A 16,155-nucleotide genomic window follows, 5' to 3' on the forward strand; every position below is an offset into this window, starting at 1 on the left:
GGCCGCCTGGCCCTTTCCCTCCCTGCAGCCGCTCGCCCGCGCGATTTCCTCTTTCTCTGCGGAGCCGAGGTTTCGCAACGCGGCGGCGGAGGTCCGGGGCGGCGGAGGTCGGCGGGTGACAGCGAGACACGCAGCCCGGGGTGGGGGGCGGGGGTGGGGGTGGAGGGAGACGACACAGCCTCAGGCCCCGGGGCCGCTGGGAGGCGACGTCCGGCTCCGTGCAGGTGCACTCCGGGCCCGCGCCCCCCAGCCACGCAGGCGCCGCAAGCAGCCCTCCTGCCCACCCCCCCCCCCACGCCCGGGGCCGGCATCCAGGCCGGCCCCCACCCCGGGCCGCACCCATCCCGGCCCCGCACCCTCCCCGGCCCCGGCCCGGGCCCCGCACCCGCCCGGGCTCCGGCCCCGCACCCACCCCGGCCCCGCACCCGCCCGGGCCCCGCAGCCACCCCGGGGCGCACCCGCCCGGCCCGCACCTACCCGGGGCGCCGCAGTCGGCGCAGCGCGCGTTCCCCGGCCGCTGCAGCAGCTCCAGGACCGCCCTTCGCCGCTCCTTGGCCATGGCCGCGATGCCGCCCGCCCGCGATGCCGGGGCCGGGCCCGGAGCGTGCGCCCGCCGCGCTAGCGCCCCACGCAGGCCGCCCGCCGCCCGCGGCCCTGCGCCATCCTGGGCGGCCTCAGCCCGCGCGCCGGTTCCGCATTCCTGCCGCCCGGCCCGGCTCCGCCGCCGCCGCCGCTCGTGTCGCCGCCGCGGCCGCCGAGCGTGTGCCGGCGCGGGGCCCGGGGCGCACGGCGCGCTCTGCTCTGGCCGGCGCGGCCCGCGGGCGGCCCCCAGCGGCGCGGGCGGGCGGGCGGCCTCCTTCCGCGCCCGCCCCGGGCCCCCAGCCCGCGCGCGTGGGGACCAGCCCGGAGGTCTGCCCGCCGCCCACGCCCATGCGAGCACCGCGTCCCACCCGGGAGGAGGTGGCCAGCGGGCACCGGCGTCAGCGGGCGCCCGGGCCGCAGAAGGGACAGGACACCTGTCACCTTGCCGGTCACCGTGCCCGGGATAAAGCCCCTCTGGCAGGAGGCCAGGGACCCAGGAGTGCAGGTGAGGGGAGGTAGAGGGGACAGGTCACAAAGGTGTCCCCTTGTCTCCTTGCCTCTGCAGTTTTTCAAATTCTTTCCATTTTCTTGTTATGAATGCAATGGTACCTGCTGTTACTGCAAATTGAAACTATCAGACGAAAAATTGTAGCTTCTCTCCACCCCCACCCCAGGAAATTCTGAACCAAACACTGTTAACAATCCCTTAGCATCCTTCCAGAATGGTCCCTGGCCTGTGAGAACACCAGGGGAGTCCCTAGTCCTTCTGATCTGCCGCTTTTTTTTTTTTTTTTGTCATTTGTTTTGGTTTGGTTTTTGGTCGGTTGATTTATTTTTGCTTAATAAACCTTCCTATCTCCCAAGTCCACACATACAGATTGACTTCCTTCTTGTTCAATGGCTGAATCCTGCTCAGGGCTCGGCAGGACCATCACATGTCCACCCAGCTGTGGGCTGAGGGGCTGCTGGCCTGTTTGCAGACTTTCAGAGTCACAGGCCGCACCACGGAGTCCACCACCGACACCTTTGCGACTCTCCAAGGGGAGTCCCCTCAGGGACAAGGGGAAAGGCGTTCGAATCCGTGGCCAATCTGTGAACTTGCACTCTGTCAAGGGTGCACTGGCTTGCTCCCTGGGGCCTGGCTCCCCGCGCCCCGGCCAACAGAGGGTCCCGGAGCTCCCGGAGCCTCAGCCACCTTTTCCACAGAGCGCGGCAACCCACTTTGGTCTGCATTTCTAGATCCTGTGGGGCTGTGTGCTATTTATCATTTTTTTCAGCAGTCTCCACACCCAGCGTGGGGCCTGAACTCACAACCCCAAGATGAAGAGTTACAGCCTCCACCGACCGAGCCAGCAGGGCATCCCGTGGTGCTGTGAGGTTTAACTGGTCACACGTCTGTCTCCCCCATCGGACTGGGGCCTTGTGAATGAGGACAGATGGCATTTTCATCTCTGGGTCTGGTGCCAGGGTCAGATCCTACCCCCCAGCACAAGCAAGAATGTTGCCGAAGGAAGACGTTAGCAAGTTACAGCTTTTGACCAGGCACCAGGCACCAGGCATGAGGTTGAACCCCTAGAAATACTTTCTTATTGGGGCGCCTGGGTGGCTCAGTCAGCTGAATGTCCCGACTTCAGCTCAGGTCATGATCTCACAGTCCATGAGTTCGAGCCCCATGTCAGGGTCTGTGCTGACAGCTCAGAGCCTGGAGCCTGCTTCAGATTCTGTGTCTCCCTCTCTCTCTGCACCTCCCCTACTCATGCTCTGTCTCTGCCTCTCAAAAATAAAGAAACGTAATAAAAAAAATTAAAGAAAATACTTTCTTATTTAACTCCCATTTTATGGGGAAACTGAGGCATGGGGCAATTCAGTCACTGGCTCCAAGCCACACATGGTTTATACAAGTCAGGACCAGAGTAAACGGATAACTGGGAAAGAGAAAGACACACACGCTGGTCAGGTGCCCAGAGAGGCCGACTGCCGTGGACCTGGACGTGGTTCCACCTGGGGACAGAGAACAGCATGGAAGGACGGGGGATGGGGGGGCACAGAGGGGCTCGGAGGAAGACCAGAAAAGGGACGGGCAAGCGCTTTCCATGGGAGGGAACGGCCTGAGCAGCTGGCCTCACCCTGTCGGGTGGGGAGGGGGGTCCTCCGCCTTCTCTGTCGCCCCTTCCCCCTTCTGACTGAAGGGGTGATGACACAGTCCCCGGGGGAGGGATGACCCCAAAGGAGGCGAAAGCAAGATGTGCAGCCCCTGCCCGGGGAGGGGTGGGCTCCCCCAAGGGCTGCTGCTGGCTGCGGTCGGGCTGCCGAGGGTTGTGACAGCACGGCCGGTGCCGGGTCAGAACCGGCCCGGGTCTCGTGGGAGGCGCGGGGTTGGCGTGGGCGGCTCGCCTGCCCCTCCCGCTGTCCTTGGTCTGCAAGGCTCTGCTGAAGGTCCCTGAGTCCCAGTTACTCAAGCATCTTCTGAGCCCAGGCAGGGGCCTGGACAGCCAGTGCCTGCCCGCCCATGACCGCTCAGCTACCCCGAGCAGACGGGGAGCTCCGGGGGGCGGGGCCTGCCTGCTGCCCATCCCCACAGCACCGGGGGAGGCCACGCACAGCTGGCCGGCAGGGGAACCGGCGTCTCACCGGCTGGCAGAGCCAAGGTGAGACCGGGCCCCTTGGGCTAGGGGACAGAGGCACGTCGGCACTGGCAGGGGCTGGCCCTCCCAAGGAAGGAGTGGAATGGACACAGGCTTCCAGGGACTGGGGCCGGTGCTGGGCCCCTCTGAAGGGATGGACCTGCCCTCAGCCTCGCACCTGGCCTCTACTGACAGAGAACCCACTTTCCAAAGGCGGGTGACAGGAGCCTTGCCAGGCTCCCTTCCCTGCAGATACACACAGCTCCTTGCCGCCTCCTCCTTGAAGCCCTCCCAGACGGCCCTGGGCAGAATTCCCCACTTGAGGAAAGATGACCCCTGCCCAGCGTCAGGATTTTGCCCATGGACCTCAGAACACCCAGCTCCCAGCCCAGAGTCTTGAGATGATCAGGCCCAGAGCACCCTGCGCTCTAACACCCCCTTGAGCAGAATACAAAGGGAACCCTCTCAACACTTTCCCGTCTTTTTACCACCAAGCTCTTTCCATCCTAAGACCTCCAAAGCACGAACTGATGGGACTGCCAAGAAACCTTGCTAGTCCGTGGAGTCCCCCTCCAAGCTGCGAGCAGCTCTGGGGCACGGGAGTGCTGTGTGGTGTCTGTCCTCACCCCTGATGTCTCTAGTCCTGATCAGGCGGACGCTGAGGCGGCTGGAAGCTGAGGGAATCCCGGCTTGGCCGGCGTGCAGCTCGGACGTGTGAGCTGGGCTGGGAAGACACTGGACTGCTCTGGGCCTGAAACTTGGGCCTGGTCACGGAGAACCTCGCTGGAGAGCAGGCCCTGGGCTGCTCGGGGGTCCCAGGATGCACAGCGGTGGCGGGCAGAGGACAGAGACCCTCCGGCCCAGCCACGGAGACGGAGCCCAAAAACTGAAGGCAGGGGTCCAGGCGGGACGGAGAAACCAAGGTTGCTAGAGGCGAGAGTGGCCCAGGGGGCCTCAAGAGCAGGGCGTCCCGCTCAGGCGCTCCTGGCAGGCAGCGAGGTTGCGCTGGGGCAGGAGGGCCGCTCTGGTGCCTGGTGGGGACAGTCGCCCCGCAACGAAGGGTCCTAGAGGGCAGCACCCCCCACCCCGGGCTGCAGGATTGCCTTCACAGTGTCCTGCATTCGCTGATTTATGCTGTGGGCTGAATTGTCTCCCTAAAGCCAGGCTGGAGTCCCAGCCCCTGTACCCCTGAGCTGTGAAAGTGGCCTTATCTGGGAGGGGGACTTTGCACATGAGGGGTGGGCCCTGATCCAATGACTGAGTGCTTATAAAAGGGGGATTTGGACACAGACACGCACCCAGGGAGAGCGCCATGTGATGAAGGACGAAGAGATCGGGGGTCAGGGGGTGGCAAGGGGAGCGTCCCGGAGCAGCTGCCTCCCCCAGAGCCTCCGGGAGGAGCCTGGCCTCCATGGGGGCCACCCCCAGAGCTGGGGGGGACGAATGTCTGTAGTTCAAAGCCTCACGAGTGAACTAACACAGTTACACATTGTTGTTCTTAGCCGCCCTCGTACAAGTCAGGAAGCCATCAGCCGGCTGGCGGGCACCCACACCTCCCCCTGCGGCCTGCACCCAAGGGGACCCACGGGCTCTCTTCCCTCCCCAGCCTCCCGCCCACCTGCATCGGGGACGGTCCAGGATGCCTGGACCAATCTAACTTGGGGAGACATAAAGCAAACGGGGTGGGAGTCTGACCGCCTTAGAGCCCGGGCCCAAGTCTGGGGGTGCCTTTTCCTCCCCCTGAAGCCAAAGGAAGCCCTCGAGGCCCCAGCTGCCTGCCCCAGCTGCCCGTTCTCACGTCTCCAGGTTCCTGCCTACACCCCTGGCCTGCAGCCCTGCCCGGGGCCATACCTTCCTGTGGGACCCCCACCTGGTGTCCCCTCTTTGTCCTGCCCTCCAGAGGCCCTCCCTGCTCCATCCTGGTGGACCCATTCCGCACACTTACTGAGCACCTACTGTGTGCCCCTGTGTGGGGTGGGAGCCCCTGTAGGCCAGTCCCTGCCTCCAGGGAGGCCAAGAGACTGGCCGTCACCCGTGCTGGATGGAGGGGGGAGGAGAGGCCACCAAATATCAGGGAGGACAGGGAGGGGTCCCCCCGGGGGCCGTGGGCACAGACGCAGAGGGCCAGAGACGGGGACAGGGGAAGGCTACAGTGAGCAGGGTGCCCGGGAGGGCTGTGCGGGGCTGGAGGGAGCTCTCAGGGAAGGGGTGAGTGAGGCGGGACAGCGGGGGCGGGGGGGGGGGAGCTGCAGGACAGACGGTAGGTGGAGAGGACAAGTTCAGAGACAAGGAGGCAGCATGAGGGCCTGGGTGCCTCAGGTGTCCCCGTCCCCACAGAGGTGTCTCCACAGAGGTATCCCCCCAGGTGTCCCCACAGAGGTGTCCCCTTTTCCCTGGATGCCAGGAGCCCCGAGGGGAGCTGACCACCAACCGCCTGCCTTGGCTCCCTCTTTTTCTGCCCGGACACCAGCCGTCTCCAGACTCTTGAGGAAACTCTGTAAAGCAGGTGGGGTTGGCAGTCCCGCCTGGGACAGGGGAGGGGGCACACCCAGCCCAAAGGAGGTGGGCAGCGTGGAGGCCGATCCCCTCCACCCCTGGGCCAGCAGGCAGGAGGAGCCGGGCGAACGCTCGGAGTTCTTTGGTCTACACGGCCCTGTCTTTCCCGGGAGCCAGGCCCCTCCTCCCCTGGGACCGGGCGGTGGCCACGCGCCTCGACAGTGTTCACTGCGCACCTGCTCCGTGCAGAACCCTGAGCAGGTTGGAGGAGCCGGCCACCTCATCGGGGAGGAGACAGGGACCCCAAGGCACCCAGCAGAGGGGATCCAGCCCCTGCCAGAGCCACCCCCCCAACACCGGGCACGAGGCCAACACTGCATCAGGCCTGACCCTGGAGTGGGCGGGGCAGACACTGCCTCCCAGACCCAGACCCAGACCCCAGCCTGGAGCCCTCCCCGCAGACACCGAGCAAGCAGCAGATCCCAGGGCGGCCTCGGGCAAGCTGTGGGCAGAGCGGGAACCAGGACGGGTCCCGGAACCCTCCCCCGGGGCCTCGCGCCCTCCTCCGGCCCTCTCTGGGCAGGGTGGCCGCATCCGGGTGCCTTGGCCCTCCCTCCTCCCTGGGCCTGCCAGTCCCCAGGGGGCCCCTGGCCTCCACTGTGAGCCGGAGTGTCAGCTGTGGGCAAAGCCCCCGGGAGGACACGGGATGGGGAAGCCGAGGAGGGTCGGCACGAGGTCCAGGGAGGCCACGCGCCTGGCCACGAGAAACAGCCTCCTGGTGTGGCTGGGGACACAGCCCTGTCCCCACAGAGTTCCCGTTTTCCAGCCAGCCCTCGGGTAGGCCATCAGCCCATGGCCCCGCCCCCGTAGACACGGTCATTTGTTTGCTCACCAAGAGAAACACAGAAAAAGCGAAAGGAAAGAGGATCCCAGTCACCCAGGGCCTCACGGGAGAGAGGACGAAACGAGGGGCCGACAGATGTGCAAAGAGGGTGCCGTCCTGCCCCAGCCCAGAAGTCACAGCCCCACAGGCTGGGGGAGCCGGCCACAGCCACCGGATGCTTTCCACACCGCCGTCTGGGAGTGGCGCTAGCCCAGAAACTGCCTCCGGAGGTGCGGGTCTCCGGGGGTGTCCCCAAAGATGATGTGGGGGTGGGGTGCTGAGGGTTGCCGAGTGGGCTCGGGGACACTGAAAGACAGTTTTGCCTGGTTTCCCAAAGAGCAAGAACACGACAGCATCTGGCAGTGGGAGGAGGGTGGGTGTGGGAGGCGCTCCCACCCGTCCCGAGGGCCGGCAAAGGCATGGTCCCCCCCTCCGTGCGTGAGGCGTCTCCGGGGCCGGGCGGGCCGCAAGGGTCGGGTCCTCTGGGGCTGTCTGCCACTTTCAGCCGTTCCCGTGGTTTGGGGACAAGGGTGAGGTCCGAAATAGGCCACTGGGGCTTGCTCTCTTCCCCTGACCCGGTCCCCTTCCGGCAAGGACGTTGAGCAGTGGATCTTAAGTTCACACGCAAATCAGTGCAAAAAAAAGTCCAAAAAATCACTTATAAGGAACCTCTGCAAGTCAATAATGAAAAAGGCAAGTGACCCAGTTTAGCAACAAGAAGATGATCGGAACAGACGCTCCTCTAAGACCTACAGCTGGCCAGGACGCACACGAAAAGATGTTCGACACCCTCAGCCGTCAGGGAAATGCAGGTCGAGCCACTACCAAAGCCTCGTCCACGGCTGCTGGGCACGTAGAATTCGCAGCCACTGTGTGAACAGTCCGGGATGGGAGGTCCTCCGACGGTCAGTGAATCCCCAAGTGCCCAGCGAGCCCAAGTACAGATCCAAGAGAAACGAAACCACATTCACATAAAAGCTTGTACACGCATGTCCGCATTATGCACGTAGAAATTCAATACTATTCGCAACGGCCGAAGGCGGAAGCAACCCAGTGTCCATCAGATGAGGAATGAGTAAACACCACGTGGCCTGCCGCACCGTGGAATATTACTCTGCGGAGTAGTGACCCACGCACCACCTGGACGAACCCGGAAAACACGACGCTTGGTGAAATCCACCAGCCACAAAAGGACACGCGCTGCATTCTACTCCTGTGAGTCCCCTTCCCGGGAGTACTCACGCCGGTCTCCCTGTGTTGCAGTAAGAACTCAGAGGCTCTGTGCTTCTCGCGTCTGACGTCGTGGCCCCTGTGCTGAGCCTCCTGAACGAAGGGGTCCCGCCTTCCACTGCTCAGCGGCCCCACACAAGGCCGACATCACATCCCTTAGAAGACGGGGAGACTGAGGCGGGAGGCGTTGGGTCACACAGCTCACAAGGCTTCCCTCCAAGATCAGACCACAGGCCTGAGGACAGACTAGGGCAAAGGGACCCCCACACACCGCAGACCACCGTGGCCAAGGAGCCTTTCAGCCTCACAAAGCACGAGGAGGAAGGTGTGGAAGCACTTCACAGTCTATCAGGCCCCGCACGCTGCGAACAGAGCTGCCTGCCTCTGAGCCCATCTGCCGTGAACTGAGTCTATGAGCGAGTACATCAGGACAGGTCTCAGACAGGTGCAATGGGACAGGGCATTTGAGATAGGTCTTGTATTTCCCAGAGAAGGTCCCTCTGCCCACCCTCCCATCCATCCATCCATCCATCCATCCATCCATCCATCCACACACCCACCCATCTATTCATTCATCCATCATCCATCATCTCTCCATCCATCCATCCATCCGTCCATCATCCATCTCTGTCTTCCCTCCTATGGGATCTTCTATAACATGACTGACATCCCTCCTACCTCCCACTGAGATGTGGGATCTATGTCCCGACCTCGAGTCTCAGTGGGGGGGGCTGTGATTGCTCCATTACAGGAGCAAGGATCGTTGCAAGACACCGGATAGACTTCTCCGGCTGAGTCCGAAAAGGATGTAGCTTCCACCTGGTGCCCTCTCTGTCTCTGCCTCTGTCTCTCTGTCCCTCCTTGGGAACCTGAGCTTCCAGGCACCAAGCCTGGCCCCCAGCCACCACAGTGCAGAGACCACACGGAGAGGGCCCAGAGACAGTGACGCCCCAGCTGCCACAGAGGCCTCCCGGCTCAGGTGCCGGCCATGTCCGTGCAAGTGAGGAGCCTCAGGTGCGGCGGCCGACCCTAGAGACATAAAAATCGGAACCATAAAATGCTGCTGCTTGAAGGTAAATCTGGGATGGCCTGCAGTCTGGCAAGAGCTAACTGGCATAGTGGTGGGAGAAAGAGGAGAGAAAAGGAGGGGGGGAGGGGGAAGGGGAGAGGAGGGGGGAGGAGGGGGAGGGAGGAGGGGGAGGGGGAGAGGAGGAAGGTGGAGGGAGGAGGAGGAGGGGGAGAGGAGGAAGGTGGAGGGAGGAGGAGGAGGGGGAGAGGAGGAAGGAGGGAGGAGGAGGGAAGGGGGAGGGGGAGAGGAGGAAGGAGGGGAGAGGGAGGAGGGGAGAGGAGAATAGAGGCCTGGAGGAGCAGGGGCCACAGGGCTGCGTGCCTCAGGAGACCACGGCCCTGGGCAGACACCTGCAGCCTAGCGCTGGGTCCCAGGGGCTGGAAGGCCCCTAGGCCTGGCCTGAGCCCTCCTCCCAGCCCCCTCATTCACGGGGACCCTCTTGTCCCCAGGGGGGTGTCCTCTCAGGGGGGGCTCCTACTACCCCCAGATCACAGTTTGTGGGTGCGGCAAGCCCCTTGCCACCCATCACGGACTCCCCTGTGGTGCCAGGCACCGGGCGTGCACCTGCTCTGTGCTGTCCCGACGTGTATGGGGGAGCTGGCACGGGGGTGGTGGCGGGCAGCTGAGGCTCCCCTTCTCTGAGCCCCTGAGCCCCCAGCCTGGCCGTCAGGTCAGGAAGACCTGGGGCCTCAGGCATGCACAGCCCTGGTCCTATCTGCAGTTCCTGGAGCGTGGGGAAAACTGTGCACGGGGTCCCCCCTAGGTGGCCCTCTTCAGGCGCTGCGGTGTCGCCACTGTCCGGCAGGGGCCGCCACGCCACCACATTCTGTCCCGTGGTGCCGCTGGCCCTGCAGGCCAACGGGAGGAAGGGAGAGCTGGTTTCCTCCGAGTGGTCGGTCCCCACCCCTGCCCCATTACTGGGCTTTTGTAATTCGGGGGCACAGTCGCCCAGCCCCACGGACCAACCCTGAAAGCCCCAAGGGGCAGCCGGCCCAGCCCCCACACCCGTCCCGGACCCCCTGTCCTCCCAACACCGCCCACCCGCCCGAGCCTCCTGGGCCCCGCACCTGCAGCCCCAAGCTTCCAGCCTTGACTTCGCCGCCCCCCCCAGGACCCACAAGCCGGGTGTCCCCCAGGAAGCGCAGGGCAGTCCTCTGCTGGGCAGGGTGGTAGTCGATGAAATCCCAAACTGGAAGGTGGCAAGCAGAACGCTGGCCCGGGAGCTCTTTCCCCAGAACTCCCCCCGCCCGTGTCATGGCGGAGCACAGCGGTCAGGGTGGTGGGATCATCTCTGCCGATACATCTCCCACCTCACGATCCCTGTGCCCCATCTAAGTAACTTCCTGTCCCACCTCCTTCCCCTCCTCCGGTGACCCGTCCGGGACATGCCGTGGCCGAGACAGCACGACCAGGCTCCGGGGTCCCGGGAATTCAGGTGCAGGGCCGGCCCCGGGGGCCATGGGCACGCACCCCTCCTCCTGTCCCCTGACCGCTCCGCGTGGGCTCCCCCTGGCGATGCACCTGGGCTTCCTCAGAGCTCAGCTGCCTCTAAAGGTCCCAGATGGAGGGGCGGGGACAGAGACGCACCCCACTCCCAAGGCAGAGAGGGTGCAGAGTGTCCTAGGATCTGAAGTGGCCACGCCACTCTGGGGTTCCACTGGACTGAGGGCAAGACAGGCTGGTCCGAGCCCTGAGACAGTCTGGAACTGGGGCAGGCTCGGGAACGAGGCGCTCTCCCGCCCTCGCCCCTGCAGCCCTCCCCACAGGGCTCAGCAGTAAATCCATAGCTTCCCAGAGACTGGTGGCTGCCTTCTGACTTCAGGGAGAAGGGTGATGACAGGAAACCAAGCAGGCACTGGGGCGCCCGGCTGGCTCAGGCAGGAGACTGTGTGCCTCTCGGTCTCAGGGTCGTGAGCTCAAGCCCCATGCTGGGCATGGAACTTACTCAAAGAAAGCACTCCAGGGAGAGATGTTCGCACAACTTTGTGAACTGTACTCTTCCAAAAGTGAATTTGTGGGATGCCGGTTCTATCCCAATAAAAATTTTTTAAAAAAGAACCAAACGGGCAAGAGGACTTGTTTTACAGTGACAATCTGTTTTCCTGGGCATTGGCAGCCAACCTCAGCGCTGCTGGAGCGTCCTCGGGCAGCACCCACAAAGTCACCTGCTCCCGCGTCGTCACTGGGCGCCGCCCGCCCCGCCGTCTGCCGAGGGGACGCAGGCCCCCCTGAGACTGCAGCGGGGACGCAGGCCTGGCCTGGAAGAATCAGGGATGTCCACCCAGAGGAGGGAAGGGGCCCAGGCCGGGGGCGGGGGACAGGGCACCCTCGGGCCCAGGGAATGGTCCACATGACGCGAGAGTGTAAGTGCCTGAGCCATGACAGACGGGCTCCCGAGAAGTGGCTGGGCACGCTCCCTCCGCCAGGGGAGGGCTCCCCCGGCCACAGCCCGTCCCGGTGACCATCGATCAGAGATCAGAGCTGAGAGGCTGCAGACCGGACGTCAGTCCCTCCTCTCGGAGCGCAGAAGCCACTCCGGCTGGGCCCGCGTCCGTCTCAGGGCGGCCGCTCTCCTGCTGGAGCTGCCGCTGGGTCCTGTGCAGGGCCTGCCGGCCGGCTGGACACCAAACATCTCACCCGACCTCTCAGCTCTGTGCCTGCCCAGTGGGGCCTGGAGGGCTCCCTCCGGCCTACGGCCCCCACCTGATGGGGCGGCTCCGGGAGCCGACTCTGCGGTCACAGGAGCTGCCCGGGAGCCTGCACGGAACCAGAACCGCCCCGTCCTCTGCAGGCCCGGGAGAGGCCGTGGGCACAGCGCACAGGGAGACGGGCCAGTCCTGACTACAGGACGCCGGACAAGGTGGTCAGGCAGCCCAGGGAGACAGGCCTGTTCCAGGAAGAAGAAAGAGCCAACTGGACGAGAGGCGGGAGGGTGCTCACTGGGGAGGGGACGAGAGTCCTGAGGCCTGCTGCCCTGGTTAAGAAGTCGGCATGGCTTTCGGGTGGCAGGCGGCGTGCACGCAGGCCGGACCCGCCCCGCCTGCCTTCACGGCTCTGGGTCCCGTTGGTCCAGCAGCAGGAAGGACCTGTCCGCCCCGACCTTGAACACCCCCGGACCTGCCCTCCACACGGGCCAGCGGAGGGGTGTCTTAAAGCAGAACCACAGGGGCGCGTGGGGGGCTCGGTCGGTTGGGCGTCCGACTCCTGATTCCAGCTCCGGTCGAGATCTCATGGTTTGTAAGTTCAAGCCCCACATCGGGCTCTGCACTGACAGCGAGGGGCCTGCTTGGGATTCTCTGTCTCCTTCTGTCTCTGCCCCCCACCCCCGCTTGCTCTTTCTCTCTCAAAACAAATAAATAACCATTAAAAGAAAAAAAAGGCAGTGCCACCACACCCGCACAGAAGCTCCCAGGCTTCCGCCTTCCTGAGCGCCGGACAAACCCCACACAACCGTGGTTCCGGGCTCCCTAACACCTTGGGATGCCCCGGAGAGCATGGCAGGTGCAGCCACATGGTGTGTTCCCTAATGAAAGCTGGTGGATGACGTCCTTCCAGGCCACCGGGCCACCAGCAGGAGGGCCGTGACAGCCCAAGCTGATGACCAACGCCTGACGCCAGGCCTGGACCCTTCTCCCCAGGAGGTGTCCCTTCCGCCACAAAGCTCTGTGTGTGGCAGGTGTGAATTTGGTTCCATTCTTCCCAAAGACTAGAGATTCACGATTTTCCTCATAGAACTATGACAGTCACTTCTGTGGATTAATAGAAAGTTCTTCACTGCGTCTTGCAGTCATAAAATCTCTGCCTTTTCACCCGTAAATAATCTCACTCAAAGACTGAATCCAAATGCCAGGTGGGTGGGACGACGGGCACTGAACTCTGGTTCCCGGTAGAGACCAGCAGGAGGCAGGCAGCACAGACAGGAAGGGGCTCTCGTTTGGGGAGGCCCCGGAGGGCTGGCTGTGCGACGGTGTTCCCGCCTTCCTACGGGGGGACCGGAGCAGACCGCCACGCCTCCCCTCCAAGACTCCATCAAGTGACCACTGGGGACATCAGGCCAGCCTTGTGTGCTTCGTGGAACTGCATCTCAACCCAAAACCAGCACAGTTTTACCAGGAAAAATAAACCGGGCAGTATTCATGCACGATATAAAATTACAACCACAAGCACGTAATTTATAGGTTATATAAAATTACGGCCAAACACAAGCAGTTTTAAACTAACGATTGTTTCTATAAAAACGATACACGCTTGTTATAAAATACAGCCATAAAGAAAAATACTTGGAGGAAAGCCACATAGGTCCGTCCAGACGTGCCCGCCACATGGACGTGCACTGTGAACACTCACCGTATGGGATCCCAGACCTCTCTCGCGTCTACATCGAATCCGGAAACGTCTAGAGAGACGCTTTACGGGAACAGGGGTCATGTCATACGTGCAAAGGCCGGTTCTGACCTTCTGATCCTGTTTATTAAGCCATACTCATTCTCTGCCGTCACCAGAGAGAGTGGCTGCAAATCCAGTAACAACCAGTAACAAAGATCTCAGAAAAATACGGGATTCCAGCAGCCCTGAGCAAGTTCCACCCGTGATGGGGTCACTGCAGGGGAGACAGACCCCACAGCTGCCCAAAAGCACGTCCTCTGGGCATGGGCCTGCGTGAGCTGCCCACCAGCCAGCTGCTTGTCCCCGAGGCCCACGTGGTCCGATGCCCCATCCCTGGTTCGACCCCGTGAATCCGACTTTCTGGGTGTGATTAGGGTAAAGAGGTTGAGCAGGCAGGCGACCCTGGATTATTTGGGTCAGCACTGTCATCAGGAGGGTCCCTGCAAGGAGGCAGGAGGGTCACAGTCAGGGAGAAGACGGGAGAGGGGGGAGGGTCAGGGCAGAGAGAAGGCGCCGCCCTCGAGGACGGGCCCGGGCCAAGAACGCCAGTGCCTCTAGAAGCTGGAAAGACAAGGAGACGGACTCTCGCCAGAGCCCTGGAAGAAACACGGCCCTATGGGCCCATCTACACTTCTGACCTGCGGACAGTCAGAGCATAAACCTGTATTGTTTAAGCCACTGGGTCTGTGGTGACTTACGTGAGCACAGGACGCTTCGTGGAGGGGAGTCTGTCCTGCTCGTGACGGTGGGAGGGACAGGGCCAGCAGGGCGAAGGGAACCCCAGGGCTGCGTCCCGAGCGCTTCTGGACACGATCATGCGGCTGAGGCCACGGGCACATCCAGCGTACCCACCCAAGGGGCCGGAGGGAGGCAGACCGGGGAAGGGCTCATCTTCGGGGAAGGCGGCTGTGGGCCTAGGCCTCACCACGGTGGTCAGGGAAAGCCGTCTCCTGCATGAGGACACTTGGAAAACATCCTGGAGGTCACCCGTGGGCACCTTTGAATATGGGTGGTGGCTTTTTGTGACAAGTGCCTAGGTAGCTTTGCTCAAGCGGACACATGTCCTGCACGGACGTGTGCCATGTGGCTAGCAACTCTGACCTGGGAAGTCCAAGGCGATGCCAGACTGCTGCTCCTTCGAAGAGAGCTGGGCTGTCTCTCCCCACACTTCCTCTCCCCGGGGCCGACACCACTGAGTCACGTCACCTGCTGCGAAATCCACTGAATGCGTTTCAGAGTGAGAATTTTCTCAATCACGTACAGTTAGACTACACAGAATCTCATGCAACATACTTTCTTCATTTTGAAATAATTTAATCTGAAGCAGGTTCCAGGCTCTGAGCTGTCAGAAGAGCCGGACACAGGGCCTGAACTCACAAACCGTGAGATCGTGACCTGAGCTGAAGTCGGACACTTAACCGACTGAGCCACGAGGGCGCCCCTAGAACTTCCAAAAATTTGCAAAAACAGGACAAGAGTTCATACGTCCAGCTTCCCCAAACAACATCTTATGTAATCATAGAACAAGAATCCAAGCGTCCTGTGGGTCGCCAGGTCTCCCGGGCTGCCTGCCACCATCCGCCCTGACCCAGGGCCCGCGTGGCAGTCAGTCTCCTTGGACCCCTCCTCAGTTTTTATCTTTCAGGACCCTGGTGCTCCCAAAGCACCTGGTCCTCACTCTGCAGAACGTGTTCAGTTTGGCGCTGGCTCAGTGGACAGAGGTCACCATTTCTGGTAAGAAAATCCCAGAAGGATGTGGTCTTCTCGGGGCATCAGATGGGGGCAGCAGCCGTGGGCAGGTCACCAAGTGGTGACCACGCACCTAAAGTGACCACACTGACCCTATGGCTCCCTTTGTAAGTGCTGGGCGCCCTGAGGGGAGGCCCCCGGGCGGCCCATCTGCACCCCTTGCCGCTGTGGAGGGACTGCTGTCCCCACTGCCACTACGGGCGCTGTCCCTCCCTCCCTGACACATTTATTCCATTAATTATGAAAATTGTTTTAATGTTTATTTTTGACAGGGAGTGAGTGAGTCAGGGAGGAACAGAGAACGAGAGGGAGAGAATCCCAACAGGATCCAGGCCGTCAGCACAGAGCCCGACGTGGGGCTCAATCCCACGACCGAGAGGTCACGACCTGGACCGAAAACAAGAGTTGGTTTGTGCGACTGAGCCCCCCAGGCGCCCTCCGTTAATTATTTATGAGTGTGGACTCTGGACAGTCATTTGTTCTGAGGACCACAACCCACTACAATACTGTGTTGTTCCAACTGGCCCAAGTGTGGCTCCGTGGCGTGGCTGTGCCCCCTCGTTCTTCCAGGAATCCCTTACTTTCGGACGCAAAATGGTCCAGGCTCGGCGTGGACTTTCGGGCACTGGCCACAGCGTCAGCTGTCCCCCCAGAAGCCTGGTTCCTGCTGCCGGTGTCGCTGCTCCAGGACCCGGGTGCTCAGAGCTGGCCGGCACCCGTGTGTGGACGCACGCACGCAGCCGAGTCTCTCTCTGTGCGGCCACCTACACCCGTGACACCAGCAGGACCCAGTCCGCGCTCTCCCGCTCCCCGGCGTGAGCTCCCTTTCAGAGCTGGAGAGGGTGAACCACTGCCCAGAGGACACAGCCTGTCTCCTCGTCCCCAGCGCCGGGCTGACCTCTGCTGTCCACTGCGGCCACGCTCTGCCCCAGCCGTGCGCCGCTCGGAACCCCCTCCCCCCGCCACCTGGCTGGGCCACCACCGCGGCTTCATTTCTGCGCACGTGAAACGGGTAGACGGTTGGGACTCCGAGCCACACCACACGCTGCTGACCGTTCTCAGCGTCCGGTTTCTCCTTCCTCGATTTCGTGTTTGCACAAACCCACAGACGCTTCCAGCTTCCTGCGTCTTTCTTG

General features: G+C 62.6%; 1 protein-coding gene across 3 annotated transcripts in view; it reads right to left on the bottom strand.

Moving 5' to 3' along the window:
• ADAP1 (ArfGAP with dual PH domains 1) overlaps positions 1–683 on the bottom strand; it is a 51,907-nt gene extending 51,224 nt beyond the window's left edge. For all 3 annotated transcript variants that reach the window (XM_043559512.1, XM_043559510.1, XM_043559508.1), the window contains exon 1: positions 478–683. In XM_043559512.1, coding sequence (XP_043415447.1) covers positions 478–559 — 82 coding nt within the window. In that variant the 5' untranslated portion in view covers positions 560–683. The remainder of the gene's footprint in view (positions 1–477) is intronic.
• Positions 684–16,155: the final 15,472 nt, after the last annotated feature.

Source organism: Prionailurus bengalensis, chromosome E3 (assembly GCF_016509475.1).
Source record: "Prionailurus bengalensis isolate Pbe53 chromosome E3, Fcat_Pben_1.1_paternal_pri, whole genome shotgun sequence".
NCBI lineage: Eukaryota > Metazoa > Chordata > Mammalia > Carnivora > Felidae > Prionailurus > Prionailurus bengalensis.